This window comes from Triturus cristatus, chromosome 11 (genome assembly GCF_964204655.1).
Source record: "Triturus cristatus chromosome 11, aTriCri1.1, whole genome shotgun sequence".
NCBI lineage: Eukaryota > Metazoa > Chordata > Amphibia > Caudata > Salamandridae > Triturus > Triturus cristatus.
In genome coordinates, this window is record NC_140594.1 from 1,124,399,468 (window position 1) to 1,124,426,282 (window position 26,815).

General features: G+C 46.8%; 1 protein-coding gene across 1 annotated transcript in view; it reads right to left on the reverse strand.

Moving 5' to 3' along the window:
• The window catches only part of DIS3L2 (DIS3 like 3'-5' exoribonuclease 2), a 1,010,223-nt gene that overhangs the window by 69,543 nt on the left and 913,865 nt on the right, over nt 1-26,815 (reverse strand). The window contains exon 17 of the mRNA XM_085635696.1: nt 26,729-26,815. Coding sequence (XP_085491822.1) covers nt 26,729-26,815 — 87 coding nt within the window. The remainder of the gene's footprint in view (nt 1-26,728) is intronic.

Genomic DNA, 26,815 nt, shown 5'->3' on the forward strand with positions numbered 1-26,815 from the left:
TTTCAATATATATTACCTACCAGCAGGCTCCGATAGGTAATTATAGTTAGGACCAAGTTTCCATAGGAAGAGCGTATTTTGTTTTGCCAATAACTTTGGTGCCGCTTGACGAATCTTCACGGTATTATCAAAACGTATGCTTTAGTCCAATCAGCTGCAGTGTTGAAAGTTTCGGGGTGGTCCATCAAGTGGGGGCCAGAAAAAAGGGGGGTCCCAAAACATGTTTTTTAATGCATTTTCCCATATGGATTTTGAACACGACTAGAGATCCAACCGCTCACAGAAAATAATTACACAAAATTTTGCAGAAAGCTACATGATGGTCCATAAGGCGTGCTTTTTGTGATTTGGTGTAAATTCGTTCAGTAGTTTTGGAGATATTAAAGGGCAAAAAATATAGATTATACAGGGACATAGGTCCATTCAGTAGACTCATGGATCCATGCGCCAAAGAAAGATTGCGATTAGTTGGCTGCATCCTCACAGAAAAGTTGTGGCCACAATTCTGTTTGTCGCATCGCATGGGAGGGGTGGGAAAACAAGAGAGTAAAAACACATAAGGAGTCAGGATACAGGTATACTGACCCCTTAGGAAACAAAGGCATCCGTTAGGGACCCCTCGTGGACAAAACATTGCCCTTTTTTATGTGGAACTGCGTATCTGCGGTCCACCTGCGAGTCTCAGCGTGGCCCCCCGGTGTAAATTCTCTGATCCAAAATAAAAACCCGGTATTCAGAAAACAAATTAAGAAAACACTCACTGCATTCAACCCCATAATGTGCACAGCCGAAGGTCGTGCGCAGCTTGTGTTTGGGTGTATGGGGCAGGGTTAGCCAAATGGCCAGGCTCTACAGTCAAAGCCCCACAGCGCATGGCCAAAGGCCGTGCGCAGTGCTGGATATATTAACATGCATGCTAAAATAACCATAGAAATTCACTGAACAAACCAAAGGTTACAGGAACATTATAGTTCGGTTCTGAATTTACTCGCACAAAACCACAGAAATTTCAGCAGCTATCGTTATACTTAAACTTATCAGAAGAAACTATAACTCGTGCCATTAAGTAACTCAAGGCAACAAGTCATAGTGTAACTTAAGTTTAACTATAAGTGTAACTATAACTGCCAAATTTCTATGGTTTTGTGTGAGTAAATTCAGAACCTAACTATAACGTCCCTGTAACCTTTGTTTTTTTCAGTGTGTGTATATATATATATATATATATATATATATATATACACACACACACATATATATACACCCTTGCTGTCTTTTGCGACTATGCGTACTGTGGTGGCAGTCTTAAGCCTGTCACGCTTGGATTACGGCAATGCAGTATATATAGGACTCCCTGATAAACTTCTAGGGAAACTCCAGGTGGTCCTAAATGACGCAGTATGACTGATTCTCAAATTGCCGAGAAGATCTCACACCACTGCCTTGTTACAGCAGCTACACTGGCTCCCTATTAAGCAGAGGATCAGATTCAAGGGCCTGTGCATTGCACATAAAGCTAAGTATGGAGTGGCGCCCAGCTACATTAAAGTCCGTCTGATGCCTTATGTGCCTGGTCGCTGTCTCCGCTCTTCAGAAGTACATCTGTTGGCTTGCCCACGTTTTAATAGAACAACCCTAGGGGGACGTGCCTTCCCGGTCGTGATTCCCCAGCTTTGGAATAAGCTTCCATAGAGTCTGCGTGGTGAGGTGACTCTCCTTCCATTCAGGAAGAAACTTAAGACTATCTTGTTTACTGAGGCGTTTGGATAAGCTTACCCCAAGCTCTGTTCGTAAGCATTATGGCACTCCTGGGTTCATGGTTTTTAGCGCTTAGAGGCCGTTGGTGATTTGGTGCTTTACAAATATAAATTAACTATATATATATATATTTTGAGTGCAGCCATCAGCACTCGACGAGTGCCCATCTTTCAAGAGGTCCGGCGGAATTGGTGGCAATCTGTGGTGTAACTAAAAACTTTCTGGTAACGCCGGAACCCCGCTTACCTGTGTGTGCCTGATCATCTCTGATGAAACTGCGACTTCGTTGGATGTTGCCGCCTACTTAGACGGTATCTACAGGCTTAATTTCAGGAATACAGCGGTAAGGTGAGGGATCAGGGGAGCTGCCCACCACCCTCCCGTAAACAGCAAATGGCAAAGCATGGGGAAGGAGCAGGCACCGCCCACTGGGGCTAGTACTTACGTTGGTTGTCTGCTCCGCACGGACTTGTAGTGACAAGTTTGACTATGCTGATATCCCCTCGATGCCTTAGCCAATCAAAGAAGGGCATTGACGTTTCAAAAGGAGGGCGGGAGAACCTACTGAGACTAGCGGCATCTGAGGAAGTTTTCAAAAACGAAACGCGTCATGCCGGAGGTTGAATAAAAAGCAGCTTTCCCTGAAACCCCGTGTGTGCTCGACTTCTTGGTGAAAGCAAGGGAGTTTGGTCTTGATATATATACATACACACACACACACAAATATCTATACATATATACATACATCATCCAAAGTTCGCCCAAAACAGATGATGCACACAAGAGCAGGTTGAATCCTGCCGTCTCCAGCAGGCTCCTTTATTCAGCAAAACCGGCAAAAGTCCCCGGATACATGAGTAGCCCCTTTCAGAGTCCAAATGGGCCTCCGGGGATGCTGCCAGAGTTTATTTATCGCTAACCTGCTCCTCTGCCATAGCGATTTCAATGAATCTGAAGTCAGCAGTCCGCATCCATAACGCAGCGAAGCTATCCACCCGACCTGGACAGGCCGGTATGAATCATCCAAAGTTTGCCCAAAAATGAAACAAGACACCCGTGAGCAAGAAGCAGGAGCTCCAAAACGCGTTGGGTGGGGGTTTGAAATATCCTGTTGTGCTTGCCAGTATGCTGAATAAAGAATCTGCCGCGCAAGCTGAGGTCTGCCTTTCATCGTGCGAGCTTTCAATTTTGGCCAACTTTTGGAAGAAATTCACCGGCTGGTCTAGGTCAGAAAAGAAGCATCGCCGCACTATCATAGTGGACTGTTGATTCCGGATACACGGGAATTAAATGACAGGATGACAGGGAGGAGCATTACAATACTGGCTAACACACTGGAGGCTCTATCAAGAGCATGAAAATAATGGTTTAAGGCAGAACCCATCGCGGTAATATTTTAACGTGGGGACTACAGGTCTCATGAAGCAATGGAGTACAGAAGTCCACCAAACGGAGATAAAATGACGAATCAGAGACTAACTCCCCACGTATCTGCACAAAAACAAGACACCCGTGAGCAAGGAGCAGGAGTTCCGAAAAGCGTTGGGTGGGGGTTTGAAATATCCTGTTGTGCTTGCAAGTATGCTGAATAAAGAATCTGCCGCGCAAGCTGAGATCTGCCTTTCATTGTGTACGCTTTCAATTTTGGGCAACTTTCGAAAGATATATACATACATATGTACATATTTCCCTTCACACCTTTACTCAGGACCCAATTTAAATAGAAAATTGCAAATCTCCTAATGCAAGGCATATTCCTATGTACTGGAGAGACTTCCGACTGATTCCCTTACTCACAGTTGTCCCGGAGTGCATACAAGTTACCAAAGCGATCCATCACTTACACACTGAAGCGTATAGCATCCCCAGCACCCTTCATACACCACTGATCTAACCCTGAAAGCGGCTCAATCAATCGATCAGGATTTGTAAAGTGCGGCTAATCACCCATAAGGGTCTCCAGGTGCTTGCTATGTGGGGCTTCTGCTGTCGTAGGATTGTAACACAAAAGGAGTCAGGATGCAGGTACCCTGACCCCATAGGACACAGGTGTCAGTTAGGGACCCCTCGTGGATAAAACCTTGCCCTTTTTTTGTGGAACCACGTATCTGCGGTCCACCCGCGAATCTCAGCGTGGCCCCCAGTGTAAATTCTCTGACCTGGGTATTCAGAAAAAAATGAGGTAAACACTCACTGCATCCAGTGCGCAGCTTCTGTTTGGGTGCACGGGGCTGTGTTTTTTAGACCCAAAGTTCATGGACCGGGTTTTAGGAGGTTGATCTAAAGTATCTTACTTGAAACACAGGAACCACTGGAGTCTGGTGATTGTGATAAGCTTATTGGAGTCCTTTCCAGTATCATCAAGTCATCTGCTTAACGAAGTCTTCCCATTTCTGCAGCACCAAAGGTGTGACAATGTATGGACAGCTCTGATGAAGACTGCTTAATACAGCAGATGATGGCCGTCCATTTTTTAAACCCAGTTTAAGTTGGGTGGAGGGCACCTTAAGTATCATGCCAGTAGAAGAGATCACGGACAACAATTTTGGTGAAATGTTAGCAGGCGGGCCAAGTACTGATCTCAAGCTACAAAGATTATTTTCTTTCTTTCAAGATAGAAACTATCAGGGAAAGCTTTCTCTTGTATGGGATAGTAAGTGTGGACAGGATTACCTAGAACTGCCAGGTTAAGATTACAGCCAACCATATTCAGCTCCGTCTCAGCAGATTCGACAGGCCACTTGCTTCTCTCTGAGAGGAGGCCACGCTCTCGACATACACAAACAACTGTGAGGGGTCTGTAGAGCCCTGGCAAGGAAATGGAATAAAGGTTGAATGGTCGATTGTGTGAGGTGCATCAACCGGCTCGAGATACAAGTACGCCACGGCTTTGCTAGTCATCTGCTGTAATGCAGATGCAAGTGACACCTCGGTTTCATAATTGACTCAACTGAGTTTCCTTATATTCTGATGCTAGTTTTAGATGTCAATCCAACCACCCATGCCCGAGTTGCTTACATTACTTTAACAATCCTGAACAATCTAGGATTGAAAAGCTCACTTGCGTAATTAAGGTTTAATATCGGGGAGGCTACTTCTGGAGTCACCGTCACATTTTTGTCCCCACAGAATCCAAAAACAAGGTTAATTAATAGTGCAGAGAAAAATCCTACAGCAAAATTAAAGAGTACCCTCGCTTATTGTAAAGATTAAATTTCCCAAAAAGGCGATACTAGGTTTAAGAGGGAAGATCTGCATTTGTAAAGACTTTCATGGAGTTTTCAACCTATTAATGGAAACAATAAAATCAATGCCCATCATCCATAAAGGTACATTCAGTAGTTAAATGGAAGCCAGAACAACAAAAACTGTAGAGGAGGTGGGATGTCTCAAGGAAGGACCATTCGGCGTATGCTCTCCTGGAATTCCAGGACTGTACGCGCGGTTATCATTTAAAATGGGGCAGCAAGAAAAGAGATTCTTATGAGGGGCGGCAGAGCCTTGTAGTAAGATGTCCATGACATTCAGGTAAGTGCGGTTACGTCTGAGTTCTTGGGAAGGTACAGCAGGTCTCCTGTCTGGCAGAGAACTGCACAAATTATCCCATAATTTGTATCCGTTCCCAGAATGATCAGAGAACTCTGCATGAAGGCGTAGGTTCCACCACCACTCTGGACAATCGTGATTGACAGGAGCGGGAAATTGGGATTTCTTGAACCACATATACATCAGCTGATTTTTAGGTCGAGTCTAGAGCAGCGCATGCGCTGCTTGCTCGACTTTTAGTAAGGGGGTTTTCAAAGTGCTACCACTGGCCTCAAGCTTGCGTGCACGTGCGTGTGCACGCACGCAGCTGCCATGTGGGTTTCTTTCAAGGCTCATTAAGCCTTGCGTGCCTCTCTCCGCGCTTCAATTCCCTCCCCAGATCAAGTCACTCTGCTGGCCTTCACTCCCCCCACCCCCGCCTCTCTATACTGCAGCAGGCCGTTTCAAATTTTCTTTTGCCCGCATCCATTACTTCCCATACACAAGTTGGCTCCGTCTCTGACACTTGCTGCATAGCCGCTCCCTTGCAGTCTCACATTCATGCGCTGTTGAATTTCAAACTAGTCTCAGTCAGCATGTGTAAAGTCATGAGAAGAATTGGGAGTTGCACTTTATGCAAAAATGTACACGCACGCACCACTTGCGTGCTTGTTTTCTCTCTCTCTCTCTCCTGGTCTCTCACTTACTGCCCCTATAGCTCTATCTATTCATTTCTCTCTCCCTTTTTCTCTCTTTCCCGGTCTCTCTCGCTCACTCACTCTTCTGGAGTGTTTTTTAAATATATAGCGCCAACTCTACTGAAAGATATTGGAGCACTTTACATGAGCGCCCAATTATATTACATAAGATCACACACCTTCATGTTTCTCTCACCTCCACCCTCGTTGACTCCTACTCTCTCTCACACACGCACACTCTCCTTTACACTGTAAGGGCTCTTTCCCAACACCTCACCCCCACACCTTTACCACCCACCCTCACCTGACTTTACTCACTCCCTATTTGATCTTCTTCCTCATACTCATACACTCACATCAGGAGTCTCACCTTCCCTACTTTCTACACCGCAGAGCTTTCTGTGTTAGTCCAGCCGTTTCTTTCTGTCTTCATTTAATGTCTCCTGCACAGAACAGCTTTCCTCTCTCGGACATTGTTTTTCTGCTTTTCTCAACCTCGTTGCTAAGAACTGTCAGATGGTTGGGGAGATGGGGCGCGTGGGGAGCAAGGCATGCTTTTTCCCATTGAGAGCAGAAACCACGTGCTGACATTGTGTATGCAGCCAATGTTATTTCTAAAGTCATTATCAGTCGTAAGCTAACAAATGCCGAAGTAAAATATACTCCTCCCCTTGTGTGTTCTGTTCACAGCAATCTCCGTTGTGTTGATGGAAATATTTAAATAATGGATAGGGTAGAACGATCTAGCTCCCCCCCCCCCCCCCCCAAGAGCATTTCTAGACTGAGACCACCTACTATCTGCTTTGCTGAGTGTACCTTCCTCGTGTTGGGAGTGACAAATGAGTGAAAATGCCTGTTGTTTGAGCTGTCTTGGCTGGACCAAACAGACTGGACCTTTCGCTCTTACCAGAACTGATCCTGTAGTCTCAATAAGAGAGGTTGGACTGTCCGTTAAATGTCAGTCGAGGAAAGGACATGGCAGTTGTTTCTTACTCACATTTAGCCAGTTTCTTCTTCAAATGTCCCAGCAGCATCAGCAAAAGTTCCTTCTGTGCTTCTAGGGGCTTCAAAAGCCAGTGTGTGCGTGCAGTTCATTTGGCGCTTCCACTCACACACATCTTTGCAATTTGCATTAATTCCAAGTTATTCTTCGCATAGTTTTGCAGTTATCCTTGAAATTCATGCCTCAGTTGCCTTCATTGACTCCAGTGACTGCACTGGTTGCTGTACATCTAAAGCCTCGTTGCTAACATCCCTCCTCAGCCCAAAAATAACTGTGGCCCAGATGCATTTGCTGTCCCAAAGCCGCGGCAATATTCTGAGATGTGATCCTGTGACTACAAGAGAAGAAATGCCATACGCCAGAAATCTAGAGTCCAGTTTGTTGCCATATCCTGCTTCGCCAATCCAGATGCATACGTTTGGCACTTGGATAACTGCGTGTAATTTGAGCCATACGTGCTCTGAAGGTGCATGGCTAAACACTTAGAAGGTCCCAAAGGCGAGACCTATTGGCTATGCCAATGCTTGTTCTAGTTTTGATTGCAAAACAGAGTGTAATATTTCTGAACATGGGGACTACTAATAAGCAGACGCATGAGTCGCGACGAAAAATACTTGAGTAAGTGAACCAGAGAGAAGGTGGAGCCAGCCAGCTGCAAGAGACTGAGTTCAGCAACTGAGTTTATAGTTGGCATTTCTTCGCGTCTAGTCATAATAAAGGACAACTTTTGGATACTGCCCATCAGACAGGTCAGGACTACTTTAGACGGAACACGGTTGGCCCTTCCAGCATCGGTGACATAAAACGAAGGTGATGCATCAACAATTGCAAACGGATGTTTTGTAATAGTGTTTGCATGATCACTAGGTCTGGGTAATGTTTTAAAGTCGATACAGGCGACTGTCTCTCTGGACGATGGATCTGTGTGGTCAGGCCTGGCAAAGACAGAGTCCACGACACAGCGACAAGAGAAAGACTATTTTTTAAATATCTTACAAGACTACAAAAATATTTTATAACAGAAACGAAATGCATAATATTTTTCTTTCATGGACCGCTGATCCTAAGAAAAGCATTTATGCCATGAGCCTTTTGCAATGAATAAATAGACTCAGAATGTGAGATTTGATTTTTCAATTTGTATTTATGGCGGTAATCTCCCACACCTGTAAAGGTAAAGATGTTACACCACTATGAATTCTACGTCGACAGGCAGTGCAGCTGTGGACTTGGGTGTTGACAGTCGTTCACAGTATCTTATTCTAATACACCACATGTATTTATTCATCCATGTATTCCTTGAGCGTTTACCTAGCCCAGTTCCCTGAAGTGCTACACAAGACTATCTAAAGAGTATTAGAGCAAGAATCAGGCAGAACTTTAGACCACTCAAAGGATGTGGCCCCTCCACTCTCAGAACTTCCACCTCAGGAGCTCTTGAACCTCATGATGGCAAAACCAACAATCAGCCTCTACCGTGAACAGCTCAAGAAACCACCCCTGGCCAGATAATGACCTCCTTGTAAATGTGATCAAGGAATCGGGGGGAGGGGGGGAGAGCACCGTGATAAAACAGGACATTAGATGTCATTTTGGCCGCTAGCGGCTGACATTTCCATAATCCTTTGCCCCGATCTGGGATTTCTGGTCACCCATATGGACCACGTACTACTTCTGCCACTGCCCCAGTCCTCATATCCCCCACGCCATTTTTCGAGCAGTGGTCTCCACTCCTGGAGCCCTCAGTGTGATGACTGGGTAGGCGGGCATCAGAAGCAGGGCAGCACATCTGGATCTAATCCTGGACATCTTGGGCCGAGCGGGATAGCGCAGGGATTCAGGGAAACGCATCTGGATCTAACCCTGGACGCCGAGGGTGCAGGGCAACACATCAGGATCTCATCCTGGACCCCGAGGGTGCAGGGGGTATCACATCAGGAGCTAATCCTGGACACCTTGTGCCTAGGGTAATAACGCAGGATCAGGGCAACACTACTGGGTCTAATCCTGGGCCTAGGGTGCAGGGCAACACATCTGGCTCTAATCCTAGACGCCTAGGGTAATAGCTCAGAGCAGCACATCTGGATCGAATCCTGGACGCCCAGGGTGCAGGGCAGCACATCTGGCTCTACGCCTAGGGTAATAGCTCAGAGCAGCACATCTGGATCGAATCCTGGACGCCCAGGGTGCAGGGCAACACATCTGGACATATAATCTTGACCATTTTAGGCCTAGGGTGATAGCCCAGTGTGCAGGGTTTGACTTGGAGTGTGGGCATCACCCACTGCCTGTCGGTACCGAGCATTCACCTCCTTCCAGAACCAGCCCCCGCCAGGCAGAAGCAGATCAAGAGGAGAAGGTGAGCCCTACTACCCCCCCCCCCCCCCCAGCTTGGGCAAATAGCTGCAGGTGAAAGATATACCTTACGTTTAAGCTCTTGTGTGAAATGTACCCTATGTAGGTATTTACTCTGGGCTGATATGCAGCCTGCACTGATCCTGAGGGGTACCTGAACCCCTACGTTATAGGTGACATTAAGCTGCCGCCCTCGAGAGACTCTACCCGGCTTGATGTATGTTGCACATTAGCAGGCAATTAGCCCCGTCAACCTTCTGGGCAGGGGAGGGCTGCTTAGAAAAAAGCGTCATTAACTCTGAGCAGTGCGGTCAGAGCTGCAGGTCCCACTAGCTCAGCCCAAAGAAGGCTTTAAACTGGAGAGGAGGAGCCTGTGCCTTGTCCCTCAATACTACTGCGGAGTATTCTGGATTTGTTGGAAATACATTTTATTTAAACGAATTTAAAAAGTGGATGCAATCACTTAGAAAGACAAAGAAATTTAAAACCGTGAAAAGGAAATTATTGAAAAATATATCAGTTTTCTATGCTTTATCTGAGTGCGCTCTGTTTGTATCACGTGAAGTGTGCCCCTTAAACCAAGACGACAACACGAAGAAAGCATTAGTTTGTGAAATGAAAGTTCCGGACTGGATTACTGTCGTCTGCTCATCCACGTTAGCCACAAGAGCTATTCTGAAGACCCATCCATTGTTCTATTCTCTTGTTCTTTCCAGTTAGTTGTTCTGTGCCCTGATATATCTCGAACATGCTTCGTGCTTTGAGGTGGGCGGCTCGGCGCTAACCATAGTGCACTTTACACCACTATCTCGCCCGGTTTCCATAAAATTTTGACGCGGCCCTGAAGGCTTCATGTTCCTCGAGTTAGTGTGATCCACTTCCGTCTGCCTTTTCCCCTTCCTTACCCCATCAATTCCAATGTTAATGCCCATCTTTGCTCATTTTTGACTCTCATATCTTTTGCGTCCTAAAATCTTCACATGGTCCAACTCTCCTCAGCCCACTGAGGAAAACATCTCTCATAGTTGTTTTTTCTCTCCGAGCCATCCCTTGAGGGTTCTAGTCTGGGTTGGTCCTTCCCTTTCCTCTTCTATGAATCATAGTTTGAGATTGAGTCACTCGCATTGCTCCCCTCCACTAACTTGTGGGGTACCCCATGGTTCCCTTGACGACCCCACGCTGTTGAAGATCTACAGAGAGCCTTCTGGTCAACTCTATCAATCATGAAGACGTCCTTTTGCCGGTATTGCACCGCTCTCTTTTTGGTGTCTGGCCTTTCGGAAGTCCACGGGCTTCACTTCGGACCAGTATGTCGCCTTCAACTCGAATGTTGCAGGTATGAGATTGGCCCATTAGCAAGTCAATCTCCTTCAGAAATAAAGTCATGGATACCACAAGAAGACTTCAGAAGGCACCGCCTTTACTGGTCATTCCTCACAGTTTGTTCAAAAGGGATTGGACACTGAGCTGCAAAATGTATCTTTGACGGAAAAAAGGTTGATCAGGTCAACCTTTCCAATTGCTCTTCGTTGTCTCCATCTGGAACCAAGAATCATCTTCAGTAGGTGTGTGCGTAAAATACACGCTCCTATTCTGCATATTTTCACGACAATCACCCAACCTGAGCAGGTTGAGGTGGACAAGAAACGAGGCGTCCATGATTTAGGATATTCTCGTAACCGAAAAAAAGCATCCAGGGACTGATACTGGTTTCCTTACCATTCATTTCTCTCCTTGCGTTCTGCCATTTTAGAATCCCCTAAAAACTCACAAGAAACGTGTATAAGAGGCCCAGAGCCCCGCTAGCCCCGAAGGCATACCAAGGGACCATTCTGAGGGACATGAAAGGCACTACCTGCGGACACTTCCTGTCTTGACCAGTGGCGAAAGGATCCACATATGAGCATCCCAATCTGAAGAAGGTCCCGTCTGTCACTTCGGGGTACAGTTCTCACACTCAGTCCATCAAAGAGAGGTGGCTCAGGGCCTGCAAGGTGTGCAGTCACTAGGAAACCCCTCCTTTGCTGAGTCCACTGCCGAAGTTGAATCGCCCAGTCACATCGGCTGCGCCATCATGTTGCCCAGCCTAAGCAAAGAGGCATATGACTACAGAAGCATGAACCTGTGGAGGGCTGAAGGGACACAAGGAAGTGCTCCTCAGCTACACCAAATGGACTGACTCGAAAACCTGCACACCACCCAAAAGGCTCCCTTGATTTTGGACCCATTGTTGCTCTATTTAGCCATCTAGCATGTGGCACCAGCAGGAAGTATGAGGCCTTTAGATCCAGCACGTCTAGGGTTTGCTGAATGTGTATCTGAGAACTATCGAAATGATCTCTCAAATATTCACAATCCTCTAAGGAGGAAAGGCCTTCAGGCAGGTTATGTTCTGAGCCGTCTCTATGAAGACCAGCCTGTGTCGGGAGGGATGGGTTTTCCGGGCATTGACTGTAAAGCCGAAGTCGAGGAGGAGCACCGAAGATGTTCTTTGACCCCAGTGCTGGGGGCACCGCTTTCACTAGCCCACCCTCTAACTACAGAAATACTTGATCTCATGGCTTCCAGAGAGAACCTCTCTACAACTGCTGGCACATCCAGGAAAACACATGGCATGGTCATCAGGCCCAACGGCATCCAATCAACTTATGGTGCTGAGAACCCCATGGTGAACCTCAGATGAAAGTAGTCACCCTGTGGGTCCACACTGAGGGTCAAGCAGGACTTAACTGAAGGGCATGATCTTGAACTTGTCTTGAAGAATGAATGAGTCGGAGGATGAGTCTCAAACCTCCATCTTTCTTGGGAACCCAGAGGTAAAGGGAGTCGAATCCTATGACCCTTTCTTCAAAAGGCATCACTTTTATAGACCCTTTGGTCTGCAGGGCAAAAACATCCGCCTCCAAAACAAAAGTGCATGTTGGAATGAACGTTCTTTTGAAAGGAGGGTGGTGCAAAGGGTGAGAGACGAAGGGTAAGGCCTAGTCCTTGCAGATAAGCTGGATAACCCAGCCTGCAAAATGGGAGAACCCTCCCCCAACCCTGCCCACCTCCACCAGAAGATTGTGGCTTAAGGAAGGAATCTGGGAAGTTTTGAAGCAGCAAAGGAAAGGGTAAATAGCAGCCTCTGGGTTTGCTGCTGTTGCTGGTTACTCCATCAGACCTTCCCAAAACGCCGGATACATTTCCTCGGGCATCTGGGTCAACTAAGAAGGCTGTAGTGAACAATGACTTCTTCAGAAGAAGGGTCAGAGGGAAAAGTAATAGCCCTTAGTGGAGAAGTATCCAGACCTCCTGTATTTTATAAACCAAGCTATAAACCAGCATTATCAGACTTGGCTCAGGGTCCCACCTACTGATCATTATTCTAATGAACCAACTTATTCTGAGGCCCTTTGGTAGCCCTTCTGGGCTTTGTAATGTTAAGGACAAGTAGCACCGGCCACCAGTAAGAGCCACAACATTTAACACATCAGTGCTGCATGTGAAAAGGTTCACGCCTAGGGTCCCTGAAGGGATTATCTCTATATGGCCAAGCCAAGCTTAGCAATAGGAGAACAGATCAGTTTGGGTGGGTGCATGGGGCATCAAAAAATGAGGACGCAAGGGCCCAAAACCCACTGTCGGTGAGAGGGGGTCCTGAGCACTAGCACCGGATGAGCTTGGACAGCGGTGGGAAATAAATAACTGCACTGAGTAGGACAGAAAGATGAAGAAGGCGAGTCCAACTTTCTTCAAAGGCTCGGTGCCTTAGCAGCAAGTGCCCTCCAGCACCAAATATTCAAAACTTAGCAATGACCTTCCAGAAGTGAACATAAATTATATCCCCCAAGTACCATCTATAATTACATTTCATAAATAAAATCATTTGGTCAAAACTGTGTCATGCCACTCTTGGAAATCACGAAATTGGGTGACATAATTGTAATTTTGGATGAATACGTTTTAGTCTCTCCAATGAGTCGATTTACATTTTCATGGCAAAATTACATTTTACCCCAAAATACCAGATTTTTATTTTTAGTAATAACATGCGTGAGCCCCAAAAATCAGCTTGTCATTTTCACTTTCAAACAATTTTCTTGTATTACTTTTAAGTAAAGATATGCACATTACAGTAGCACCCCAAAAGGCAGTCCGTGCAAGCTGACCACTGGCACCACTTTGGAACCGGCAAGCAGCTCCCACAATTCAGAGTAATTTGAAGACAGATGACTATTTATATACGTATACGTCTTGGTCTTTGGCTAGAATGAGCCTAACTGGAGATCCATGGAGCCATGAACATTACGGCAATGGTGGGAGATGATGCGAGAGGAACTACTTCAAGTGGAGATTTACATCTCTGAATTACAAAATGACATTCCATATATTTAAACCTTCATTTCAAATGTATATTTTTCGGCAGAGAGAAAGGAAATAATTTGGCCGGAATCACACAGTGTTGTGTCAAGTGCCAACATCGCAACCCTAAGTGCCAATGTCAACAGCTTGGCCAATTGACCAAATACCATTCCTATGAAACCTAGACTGAGAACCCTACAAGACTGGGATCTAGAGGAGGGAGTGGTTTGGTACGGCTACACGGTAATATCACCACAATGTCAAATACTCCTCCAAAAAAAGAGGGCAAACATCAAAGCAACGGATTGAAAAGGCACAATCATCGCAACATCGGGCAGGGTAAAGTACAGTGACTTGGTCCATGCATTATCAAAAACCTTCTCCTGTGGTTTTGCAAACCACTCCTTCTGGGAATTGAGGTGGGGCTGATATCAGGAAATGACGACTCTTCCCATTACACACCACCTTGCCGTTCACAGCAGCCCATCTCAAAATCAGGTTATCTTGGGTATTGTCCTGTAAAGTCGGCAACACAGTCATTTGACCAATCCACCCACTGCATTTACCGCACATGGACACATGTATCATGTTCCGTACAACAGTATGTGGAGTCCCAGCAACAAGTTTACTTTGACTTGTCTTCATTCGACAGGGCAAGAGAACTCTGCTGTGCTATTCCGGCCGCCCTGGCAGAGCGGCTGCGCTTTAGATCCTTCTAGCATGCACCATTTGCCCTTGGTCATCTCCATACCTTGGTTCTATGCTCTGATGTGGGTTCTGCACCACCTGGATCAGCTGCAGCTTCCCCTTGCTTTGCATAGCGCAGAGCCGTCCCTTGCACAAAGTGCTAGCAACCTCTCACTTCCACCAGGCTCCGCCTCCTGTTGCCGAGCAGACAATGGCCGCCATCTTCAAACGGCAGCAATGTTGGATGGTTGAGGCTCTAAGGTTGCTCACATCTCCAGGCTCAACAACTCAGCCAGAATTCTGATCCTCTTAAGAGGAACAGCGCTGGCTAAGTCACTAAGTCTGTTTCAGGATGGTGAATTCCACAAGAGAAGGACTCCACGGCACACAGCGTAAGAGAGAAGACGTCCAAGAGCCTCTGTCGGGCGGTGAAATCCAAATGTGAAAGACTTCAAGGCTAGAAGCATGGGCAGTAAACACCTCGTTCACGGCTTGCGTTGGAATAGACTTTCAGCTTCTCATTTTCACCTAACGCAATGACTACCGTTCCCATACATACAAACTTTGCATTTCACACCATGTTATCTTCTTCATGAAATATCTGGGATGTTTATCAAATAGCACACATTTTCACCGACAATACATTATAACAGTTGGAATTATGAAAAATATGGGCACCTCTGGGCCAGGGCCTCCTTTATGTAACAGATAGCCACAATTCTTTCAAGAACTCCCTCCCAGTATCTCAAAGATGGATATCAATTCTGCTAGGCACAGCAAGAAGGTTATCTTTCCTAACTTGGGTAAAGCACTAAAGTGCCTTTGGGAGCTATATCTGTGCACCAATTGTCTTCACAAAGATAACAAAAAGCAAACACAACATACTATGACATAACATGACTTCCGAGGAGCGTTAGAGTAAGAGACTCAGGGCCTCCGCAGTCCAGCTGGGTCTCATCCAAATGGGATCCTCAACTGGAGACTGAAGACAACGAGGAAGTAACAGAAATGAGCACAGCAGCGGCGGCTGGACTAGATCAGAGCCAACCTGTAAAGCTTGACACACAAAGTGGGCCGGGAGGATGCGAGTGTAAAGATAAGTGTGGAGTAGAGCGGGAATGGATGGATGAGGCATCTTCTTGGTAGGAGACGCAATGACGCATCTTTAGTGTAGGTCATCTGTGAAGAGCAGCACACCACTAGCAGGCCACATTCTCACACACTACAATGCACCATGAGATCAAATGTTATTGTCTAGCAAAGGTGTGTGATATGAATCCGTTAGTACCTGATGTCCAGAGCCAAACACAGCAGGAAGATTCCATTTGTACTGGAGAATAGGGGGTAATAAAAGGGACTACAGCTCTAGCAGATTATTTCAACGGCGGGGCTTCCCAAGTCTAGCCCTCTCCTTGTGGTCTTTTTGGGCTCCGAGGAGGTTGACCCATCCTTGAAAACCTCCTTACCGCTAGCTGGCAGCCGCATTATTGGAACATACCAACAGGACCATGCAGGTTTGCATAGAGTTCGTCTCAGCAGCACCATAAGCGGCAACTTCCAACATTGCTGCTCTGCCTACAGCAGGGGATGTTTCACATTTGGGAGACTGGCAGAGAAGCCTCCAAGTGGTACTGGGGGAGCGAATCTAATTCTATCTACAGCTCCTCTCCAACGCACGGTGTGGACCCAGAACTCTTGCACAGAACTGCATCTTCCCCTTGGCAGTGTCATCGTCAACAAAGGAGTTTGTCCCTAGCGCTTTAAAGAGCAGCTTAGAGCTCAGGGTGCTATTGCAGGATGCACGAAGGAACATGGGGCTATAATGAGACCGCGCTGTGTCAAATAGTGCTCCATTCGGGATTTACCAGGAACTCCACGCTGACCCATAAAGTGAAAACATGAGCCCAGAGAGAAGTGGCAAGAGAGTCTAAAGTGACTTTCAACCAGAAGCCTCACTTTCAAGGCGACACAGCAAGAAGCCAGAGGGGTAATGGCCTGGAACTGGACAAAGCTGTCGTGGCCATCTTGACAGCTTGGGGCTTCGGGCTGAGCGCGTGACTGATGGCCTTTCTCGACTTGCCCCTGGTAAAATGTACTCTGTAGTAAGGGACGAGGGAGGGGAGCTCCGAACAGTCTTCCCCTGTGTGAGACAAGAAGTGCAACACCAGAGAAACGCACATTCAGGTATTTTGTTTTAAAAAGTGCACATTTGTCAAAGTACATCAAAAGCATGGTCCGGGAAATCACACGTTAACTCAGAACTAAACAGTGTGGAGTTTAGCTTCTCTTTACAGTCTAAATTGCATGTTTCAATATGAAGCAAACTCTATGTTTGTGTTGTAAGGGACGAAGCACCCAACCCTCTACAAACACCCCCCCACCACCATCCCACCCTTGCAACCCTCTACAAACACCCCCCACCACCACCATCCCACCCTTGCGCCTTCCCCATCCAAGAAGTACACGTTTGACAAAGTACCATCATTTGAGAGTTGAGGCGGATCTCAGAGCCCAGGAGGGGAAGTTTGTTTCTGAGAAACTTCCTATTTCCATAATAAACACAACGCGTCATTGCATAGGACTGGCCCATCATAAATGGCAGAGTGAACCAAAAGACAACGCGGCGGAACGCACAGAGCGTATCTACCATGGGTTGAGATCCTTCCAGCCCTGCACCCATCACTTTTTAGGTCTCGCCTGACCCAGCGCATGCGCTGGTCTGGCGAGACTTATTGAGAGGGCTCCAAAAAGTGCTACCAGGCCAGCCTAGAGCTACAGTGCATGAGCGCGGGCGCGCGCGCCGCGCTTTACCGCAATTACTTTTACTTTCGCGGCCGCACGGCCGCTTTGATATTTGATCGTGATCCCGATCGCGATCACTTTAACTTTTGCTGCCGCACGGCCGCTGTGCATAGCCAATAGGTCTCGCTTTTGGGACCTTATAAGTATTTAGTTATGCAACTGTTGCATGGCTAAACACTTATAAGATCCCAAAGGCGAGACCTATTGGCTATGCCAATGCTTGTTGATGTTCTCACCATGTCATACTAAGTGCCTGGGTAGGTCCAGACGCATGTCCTGTAACTTACTGTGTCACTTGACTGAAGCTGCAGCTCACTAAAGAGGTAACAAAATGACTCAATATTTAGAGCTCCTAGTTACCCCTCAAAAGGACCAAGCCTTAGCAGTCACTCTCTCTCTCCTGGGGCAGAGGAGAGAGTGAATGAATACTGTCAGTCCCCTCCGTAACACCGAGCTGAACAAACAAGCAAAGGAAAGTACATACTCATTGATTAAGCTTAAAACAAGCATTTCTCCATCCCTCTCTGTCACAATTCTTGAAGCTGCTCTGCTTCTCTGCTCATTCGTAGCAGCCAATCGAAGGAGAGTATGACAGCGGAGGAGGGGCTGCGTTTCTGAAGTGTAAACAGTGACCGCGCAGTCACCCTCTGAACTTTCTGTAATTTTTAAAGTTCCTCTGAAATTCCAAGATGAACACCACTGCAGTAGTCTAGTCGTGGCCTCACAGAGGGATGCCGGTCAGGCTAGATGAAGGTAAGCTACAGAGGGATACATTCTACCCAGAGTTTGGAGATGAAAGTAGTAACTCGAAGTGACCACGCCTATCAAGAGTGACGTCATTAAAGATGAACCCAGACTGCGCTCCTGTATCACTGATTTAGGGCAATCTCTCACGGTCTAGTACTCTGATTTAGAGGTAGGTCTCACGGTCTAGTACTCTGATTTAGGGCACGGTCTCACGCTCTAGTACTCTGATTTAGGGCATGGTCTCACGCTTTAGTACTCTGAATTAGGGCAAGGTCTCACGCTCTAGTACTCTGATTTAGAGCTAGGTCTCACGCTCTAGTACTCTGATTTAGGGCAGGGTCTCACGCTCTAGTACTCTGATTTAGGGCAAGGTCTCACGCTCTAGTACTCCGATTTAGGGCAAGGTCTCACGCTCTAGTACTCTGATTTAGAGCTAGGTCTCACGGTCTAGTACTCTGATTTAGGGCACGGTCTAACGGTCTAGTACTCTGATTTAGGGCAAGGCCTCACGCTCTAGTACTCTGAATTAGGGCAAGGTCTCACAGTCTAATACTCTGATTTAGGGCAAGGTCTCACGGTCTAGTACTCTGATTTAGGGCAAGGTCACACGGTCTAGTACTCTGATTTAGGGCATGGTCTCACGGTCTAGTACTCGGATTTAGAGCTAGGTCTCACGGTCTAGTACTCTGATTTAGAGCTAGGTCTCACGGTCTAGTACTCTGATTTAGGGCAAGGTCACACAGTCTAGTACTCTGATTTAGGGCAAGGTCACACAGTCTAGTACTCTGATTTAGAGCTAGGTCTCACGGTCTAGTACTCGGATTTAGGGCAAGGTCTCCCGCTCTAGTACTGTGATTTAGAGCTAGGTCTCACGGTCTAGTACTCTGATTTAGGGCAAGGTCTCACGCTCTAGTACTCTGATTTAGAGCTAGGTCTCACGGTCTAGTACTCTGATTTAGGGCAAGGTCTCACGCTCTAGTACTCTGATTTAGGGCAAGGTCTCACGCTCTAGTGCTCTGATTTAGGGCAAGGTCTCACGCTCTAGTACTCTGATTTAAGGCAAGGTCTCATGCTCTAGTACTCCGATTTAGGGCAAGGTCTCACGCTCTAGTACTCTGATTTAGGGCAAGGTCTCACGCTCTAGTACTCTGATTTAGGGCAAGGTCTCACGGTCTAGTACTCTGATTTAGAGCTAGGTCTCACGGCCTAGTACTCTGATTTAGAGCTAGGTCTCACGGTCTAGTACTCTGATTTAGAGCTAGGTCTCACGGTCTAGTACTCGGATTTAGGGCACGGTCTCACGCTCTAGTACTCTGATTTAGGGCAAGGTCTCACGCTCTAGTACTCTGATTTAGGGCAAGGTCTCACGCTCTAGTACTCTGATTTAGAGCTAGGTCTCACGGCCTAGTACTCTGATTTAGAGCTAGGTCTCACGGTCTAGTACTCGGATTTAGAGCTAGGTCTCACGGTCTAGTACTCGGATTTAGAGCTAGGTCTCACGGTCTAGTACTCGGATTTAGAGCTAGGTCTCACGGTCTAGTACTCGGATTTAGAGCTAGGTCTCACGGTCTAGTACTCTGATTTAGGGTAAGGTCTCATGTACTCTGATTTAGGGCAAGGTCTTACACTCTAGTACTCTGATTTAGGGCAAGGTCTCACGGTCTAGTACTGTGATTTAGGGTAAGGTGTCACGGTCTAGTACTCTGATTTAGAGCTAGGTCTCACGCTCTAGTACTTCGATTTAGGGCAAGGTCTCAAAGTTTAGTACTCTGATTTAGAGCTAGGTCTCACGGTCTAGTACTCTGATTTAGGGCAAGGTCTCACGCTCTAGTACTCTGATTTAGGGCAAGGTCTCGCGCTCTAGTACTCTGATTTAGGGCAGGGTCTCATGCTATAGTACTCTGATTTAGGGCAAGGTCTCACGGTCTAGTACTCTGAATTAGGGCAAGGTCTCACGCTCTAGTACTCTGATTTAGGGCAAGGTCTCACGGTCTAGTATTCTGAATTAGGGCAAGGTCTCACGGTCTAGTATTCTGAATTAGGGCAAGGTCTCACGCTCTAGTACTCTGATTTAGGGCAAGGTCTCATGCTCTAGTACTCCGATTTAGGGCAAGGTCTCACGCTCTAGTACTCTGAATTAGAGCTAGGTCTCATGGCCTAGTACTCTGATTTAGAGCTAGGTCTCACGGTCTAGTACTCTGATTTAGAGCAAGGTCTTCCGCTCTAGTACTGTAATTTAGGGCAAGGTCTTACACTCTAGTACTCTGATTTAAAGCTAGGTCTCACGGTCTAGTACTGTGATTTAGGGTAAGGTGTCACGGTCTAGTACTCTGATTTAGAGCTAGGTCTCACGCTCTAGTACTTCGATTTAGGGCAAGGTCTCAAAGTTTAGTACTCTGATTTAGAGCTAGGTCTCACGGTCTAGTACTCTGATTTAGGGCAAGGTATCACGCTCTAGTACTCTGATTTAGAGCTAGGTCTCACGGTCTAGTACTCTGATTTAGAGCTAGGTCTCACGGTCTAGTACTCGGATTTAGGGCAAGGTCTCCCGCTCTAGTACTCTGATTTAGAGCTAGGTCTCACGGTCTAGTACTCTGATTTAGGGCAAGGTCTCACACTCTAGTACTCAGATTTAGGGCAAGGTCTCACGGTCTAGTACTCTGATTTAGAGCTAGGTCTCACGGTCTAGTACTCTGATTTAGAGCTAGGTCTCACGGTCTAGTACTCTGATTTAGAGCTAGGTCTCACGGTCTAGTACTCTGATTTAGGGCAAGGTCTCATGCTCTAGTACTCGGATTTAGGGCAAGGTCTCATGCTCTAGTACTCTGATTTAGGGCAAGGTCTCACACTCTAGTACTCAGATTTAGGGCAAGGTCTCACGGTCTAGTACTCTGATTTAGAGCTAGGTCTCACGGTCTAGTACTCTGATTTAGGGCAAGGTCTCACGGTCTAGTACTCTGATTTAGAGCTAGGTCTCACGGTCTAGTACTCTGATTTAGAGCTAGGTCTCACGGTCTAGTACTCGGATTTAGGGCAAGGTCTCCCGCTCTAGTACTGTGATTTAGGCCAAGGTCTCACGGTCTAGTACTCTGATTTAGAGCTAGATCTCACGGTCTAGTACTCTGATTTAGAGCTGGGTCTCACGGTCTAGTACTCTGATTTAGAGCTAGGTCTCACGCTCTAGTACTTCGATTTAGGGCAAGGTCTCAAAGTTTAGTACTCTGATTTAGAGCTAGGTCTCACGGTCTAGTACTCTGATTTAGGGCAAGGTCTCACGCTCTAGTACTCTGATTTAGGGCAAGGTCTCACGGTCTAGTACTCTGATTTAGGGCAAGGTCTCATGCTCTAGTACTCTGATTTAGGGCACGGTCTAGGGCAAGGTCTCACGCTCTAGTACTCTGATTTAGGGCAAGGTCTCACGGTCTAGTACTCTGATTTAGGGCAAGGTCTCACGGCCTAGTACTCTGATTTAGGGCAAGGTCTCACGGTCTAGTACTGTGAATTAGGGCAAGGTCTCACGGTCTAGTACTCTGATTTAGGGCAAGGCCTCACGCTCTAGTACTCTGATTTAGGGCACGGTCTCACGGTCTAGTACTCTGATTTAGGGCAAGGTCTCACGGTCTAGTACTCTGATTTAGAGCTAGGTCTCACGGTCTAGTACTCTGATTTAGGGCAAGGTCTCACGGTCTAGTACTCTGATTTAGAGCTAGGTCTCACGGTCTAGTACTCTGATTTAGAGCTAGGTCTCACGGTCTAGTACTCTGATTTAGAGCTAGGTCTCACGGTCTAGTACTCGGATTTAGAGCTAGGTCTCACGGTCTAGTACTCGGATTTAGAGCTAGGTCTCACGGTCTAGTACTCTGATTTAGAGCCCGGTCTCACGGTCTAGTACTCTGATTTAGGGCAAGGTCTCATGTACTCTGATTTAGGGCAAGGTCTCACGGTCTAGTACTGTGATTTAGGGTAAGGTGTCACGGTCTAGTACTCTGATTTAGAGCTAGGTCTCACGCTCTAGTACTTCGATTTAGGGCAAGGTCTCAAAGTTTAGTACTCTGATTAAGAGCTAGGTCTCACGGTCTAGTACTCTGATTTAGGGCAAGGTCTCACGCTCTAGTACTCTGATTTAGAGATAGGTCTCATGGTCTAGTACTCGGATTTAGGGCAAGGTCTCATGCTCTAGTACTCGGATTTAGGGCAAGGTCTCATGCTCTAGTACTCTGATTTAGGGCAAGGTCTCACACTCTAGTACTCAGATTTAGGGCAAGGTCTCACGGTCTAGTACTCGGATTTAGGGCAAGGTCTCCCGCTCTAGTACTGTGATTTAGGGCAGGGTCTCACGGTCTAGTACTCTGATTTAGAGCTATGTCTCACGGTCTAGTACTCTGATTTAGAGCTAGGTCTCACGGTCTAGTACTCTGATTTAGAGCTAGGTCTCACGGTCTAGTACTCTGATTTAGAGCTAGGTCTCACGGTCTAGTACTCTGATTTAGGGCAAGGTCTCATGCTCTAGTACTCGGATTTAGGGCAAGGTCTCATGCTCTAGTACTCTGATTTAGGGCAAGGTCTCACACTCTAGTACTCAGATTTAGGGCAAGGTCTCACGGTCTAGTACTCTGATTTAGAGCTAGGTCTCACGGTCTAGTACTCTGATTTAGGGCAAGGTCACCCGGTCTAGTACTCTGATTTAGGGCAAGGTCTCACGGTCTAGTACTCTGATTTAGAGCTAGGTCTCACGGTCTAGTACTCTGATTTAGAGCTAGGTCTCACGGTCTAGTACTCGGATTTAGGGCAAGGTGTCCCGCTCTAGTACTGTGATTTAGGCCAAGGTCTCACGGTCTAGTACTCTGATTTAGAGCTAGGTCTCACGGTCTAGTACTCTGATTTAGAGCTAGGTCTCACGGTCTAGTACTCTGATTTAGAGCTAGGTCTCACGGTCTAGTACTCTGATTTAGGGCAAGGTCTCACGGTCTAGTACTCTGATTTAGGGCAAGGTCTCACGGTCTAGTACTCTGATTTAGGGCAAGGTCTCATGCTCTAGTACTCTGATTTAGGGCAAGGTCTAGGGCAAGGTCTCACGCTCTAGTACTCTGATTTAGGGCAAGGTCTCACGGTCTAGTACTCTGATTTAGGGCACGGTCTCACGGTCTAGTACTCTGATTTAGAGCTAGGTCTCACGGTCAAGTACTCTGATTTAGGGCAAGGTCACACAGTCTAGTACTTTGATTTAGAGCTAGGTCTCACGGTCTAGTACTCTGATTTAGGGCAAGGTCTCCCGCTCTAGTACTGTGATTTAGGGCAAGGTCTCACGGTCTAGTACTCGGATTTAGAGCTAGGTCTCACGGTCTAGTACTCGGATTTAGAGCTAGGTCTCACGGTCTAGTACTCTGATTTAGAGCTAGGTCTCACGGTCTAGTACTCTGATTTAGAGCTAGGTCTCACGGTCTAGTACTCGGATTTAGAGCTAGGTCTCACGGTCTAGTACTCGGATTTAGAGCTAGGTCTCACGGTCTAGTACTCGGATTTAGAGCTAGGTCTCACGGTCTAGTACTCTGATTTAGGGCAAGGTCTCATGTACTCTGATTTAGGGCAAGGTCTTACACTCAAGTACTCTGATTTAAAGCTAGGTCTCACGGTCTAGTACTCTGATTTAGGGCAAGGTCTCACGGTCTAGTACTCTGATTTAGAGCTAGGTCTCACGCTCTAGTACTTCGATTTAGGGCAAGGTCTCAAAGTTTAGTACTCTGATTTAGAGCTAGGTCTCACGGTCTAGTACTCTGATTTAGGGCAAGGTCTCACGCTCTAGTACTCTGATTTAGAGCTAGGTCTCACGGTCTAGTACTCTGATTTAGAGCTAGGTCTCACGGTCTAGTACTCGGATTTAGGGCAAGGTCTCCCGCTCTAGTACTGTGATTTAGGGCAAGGTCTCACGGTCTAGTACTCTGATTTAGAGCTATGTCTCACGGTCTAGTACTCTGATTTAGAGCTAGGTCCCACGGTCTAGTACTCTGATTTAGGGCAAGGTCTCACGGTCTAGTTCTCTGATTTAGAGCTAGGTCTCACGGTCTAGTACTCTGATTTAGAGCTAGGTCTCACGGTCTAGTACTCTGATTTAGGTCAAGGTCTCCCGCTCTAGTACTGTGATTTAGGCCAAGGTCTCACGGTCTAGTACTCTGATTTAGAGCTAGGTCTCACGGTCTAGTACTCTGATTTAGAGCTAGGTCTCACGGTCTAGTACTCGGATTTAGGGCAAGGTTTCATGCTCTAGTACTCGGATTTAGGGCAAGGTCTCATGCTCTAGTACTCTGATTTAGGGCAAGGTCTCACGCTCTAGTACTCAGATTTAGGGCAAGGTCTCACGCTCTAGTACTCTGATTTAGGGCAAGGTCTCACGCTCTAGTATTCTGAATTAGGGCAAGGTCTCACGGTCTAGTATTCTGAATTAGGGCAAGGTCTCACGCTCTAGTACTCTGATTTAGGGCAAGGTCTCATGCTCTAGTACTCCGATTTAGGGCAAGGTCTCACGCTCTAGTACTCTGATTTAGAGCTAGGTCTCATGGCCTAGTACTCTGATTTAGAGCTAGGTCTCACGGTCTAGTACTCTGATTTAGAGCTAGGTCTCACGGTCTAGTACTCGGATTTAGAGCTAGGTCTCACGGTCTAGTACTCGGATTTAGAGCTAGGTCTCACGGTCTAGTACTCGGATTTAGAGCTAGGTCTCACGGTCTAGTACTCGGATTTAGAGCTAGGTCTCACGGTCTAGTACTCTGATTTAGGGCAAGGTCTCACGGTCTAGTACTGTGATTTAGGGTAAGGTGTCACGGTCTAGTACTCTGATTTAGAGCTAGGTCTCACGCTCTAGTACTTCGATTTAGGGCAAGGTCTCAAAGTTTAGTACTCTGATTTAGAGCTAGGTCTCACGGTCTAGTACTCTGATTTAGGGCAAGGTCTCACGCTCTAGTACTCTGATTTAGAGCTAGGTCTCACGGTCTAGTACTCTGATTTAGAGCTAGGTCTCACGGTCTAGTACTCTGATTTAGGGCAAGGTCTCCAGCTCTAGTACTGTGATTTAGGGCAAGGTCTCACGGTCTAGTACTCTGATTTAGAGCTATGTCTCACGGTCTAGTACTCTGATTTAGAGCTAGGTCTCACGGTCTAGTACTCTGATTTAGAGCTAGGTCTCACGGTCTAGTACTCTGATTTAGGGCAAGGTCTCATGCTCTAGTACTCTGATTTAGGGCAAGGTCTCATGCTCTAGTACTCTGATTTAGGGCAAGGTCTCACACTCTAGTACTCAGATTTAGGGCAAGGTCTCACGGTCTAGTACTCTGATTTAGAGCTAGGTCTCACGGTCTAGTACTCTGATTTAGGGCAAGGTCACACGGTCTAGTACTCTGATTTAGAGCTAGGTCTCACGGTCTAGTACTCTGATTTAGAGCTAGGTCTCACGGTCTAGTACTGTGATTTAGGCCAAGGTCTCACGGTCTAGTACTCTGATTTAGAGCTAGGTCTCACGGTCTAGTACTCTGATTTAGAGCTAGGTCTCACGGTCTAGTACTCTGATTTAGAGCTAGGTCTCACGGTCTAGTACTCTGATTTAGAGCTAGGTCTCACGGTCTAGTACTCTGATTTAGGGCAAGGTCTCATGCTCTAGTACTCTGATTTAGGGCAAGGTCTCACGGTCTAGTACTCTGATTTAGGGCAAGGTCTCATGCTCTAGTACTCTGATTTAGGGCAAGGTCTAGGGCAAGGTCTCACGCTCTAGTACTCTGATTTAGGGCAAGGTCTCATGCTCTAGTACTCTGATTTAGGGCACGGTCTCACGGTCTAGTACTCTGATTTAGAGCTAGGTCTCACGGTCTAGTACTCTGATTTAGGGCAAGGTCACACAGTCTAGTACTCTGATTTAGGGCACGGTCTCACGGTCTAGTACTCAAACACAGAAGCCCAAGGTTCTGCATTTCAACACTCCATGAAAGCGCCGTCTTTCCTGCACTCGGCTTTGTAAGCTCAGTTCATACATCTAGCTGCAGCCACCAACACCACCATCATGTCTCCCTCCACCTTGAAAAGGCTGTAGCGTGGACATCTTCACAGGGTCAGCATCCACCAGCTGTCTCTGGATTTACTTCTGTGGCCCATCACTGTGGCCCTCGTGATCTAGTCTCAGCTTTACTTAAACCGCAAGACACACATATTCCCTATAGGACCGCGTGTACGGCAATGGAACAACAGCGTAAAGACCATTTCGAGGTCTAGGTTGGCAGCGCAGCTCTCTGAAGATCTGCTGTTACCAGTTCTTTAAAATGTACAAAGTGGGCCTTGGCTCCACCAGAGGGGTCCTTCTCTGTCACTTGGTTGCTTGGGGCATCATTCCACCCTCTAGGAAATGCTTCCACTGGGATGCATTAGGAGATTTTTTACAACGTTAAAGAACACTCAATCGGCACACTCTATCAGGTCCAATTATTGATCGCATGTATACATTCTACACAGAAAGCAGTCCTTTTTATACTTTTCTTCAGACTTGGCAAAGCCAACATTTCTGGCTTTAACATGCTAAACAGAATTAGCGATTATGAGTATTTGCATGCGTTCGCACATTTAAAACCAGACCTGTGGGCTTTGTCCAAGCTTGAAAATCTGGAGAACATTTTCATCACTCCTCCTACGCGGCGCTGAGATACACAGAAAACAGCTGCTACCTACAGCTCACAGTTGTGGATACACACTGACCATTAGCAGTCCCTACTGCAGCGGTCAGGGCCTAGAGTACACATCTCACTCTTCACACATGATCTAGTCTTCTTACCTGCATAGGGCGCGAGCACAGGTTGGTCAGAACCTCCTTCCGAGCAGCGGCATACTGGTCATTGCCAAAGGTTTCATGGAGAGATTT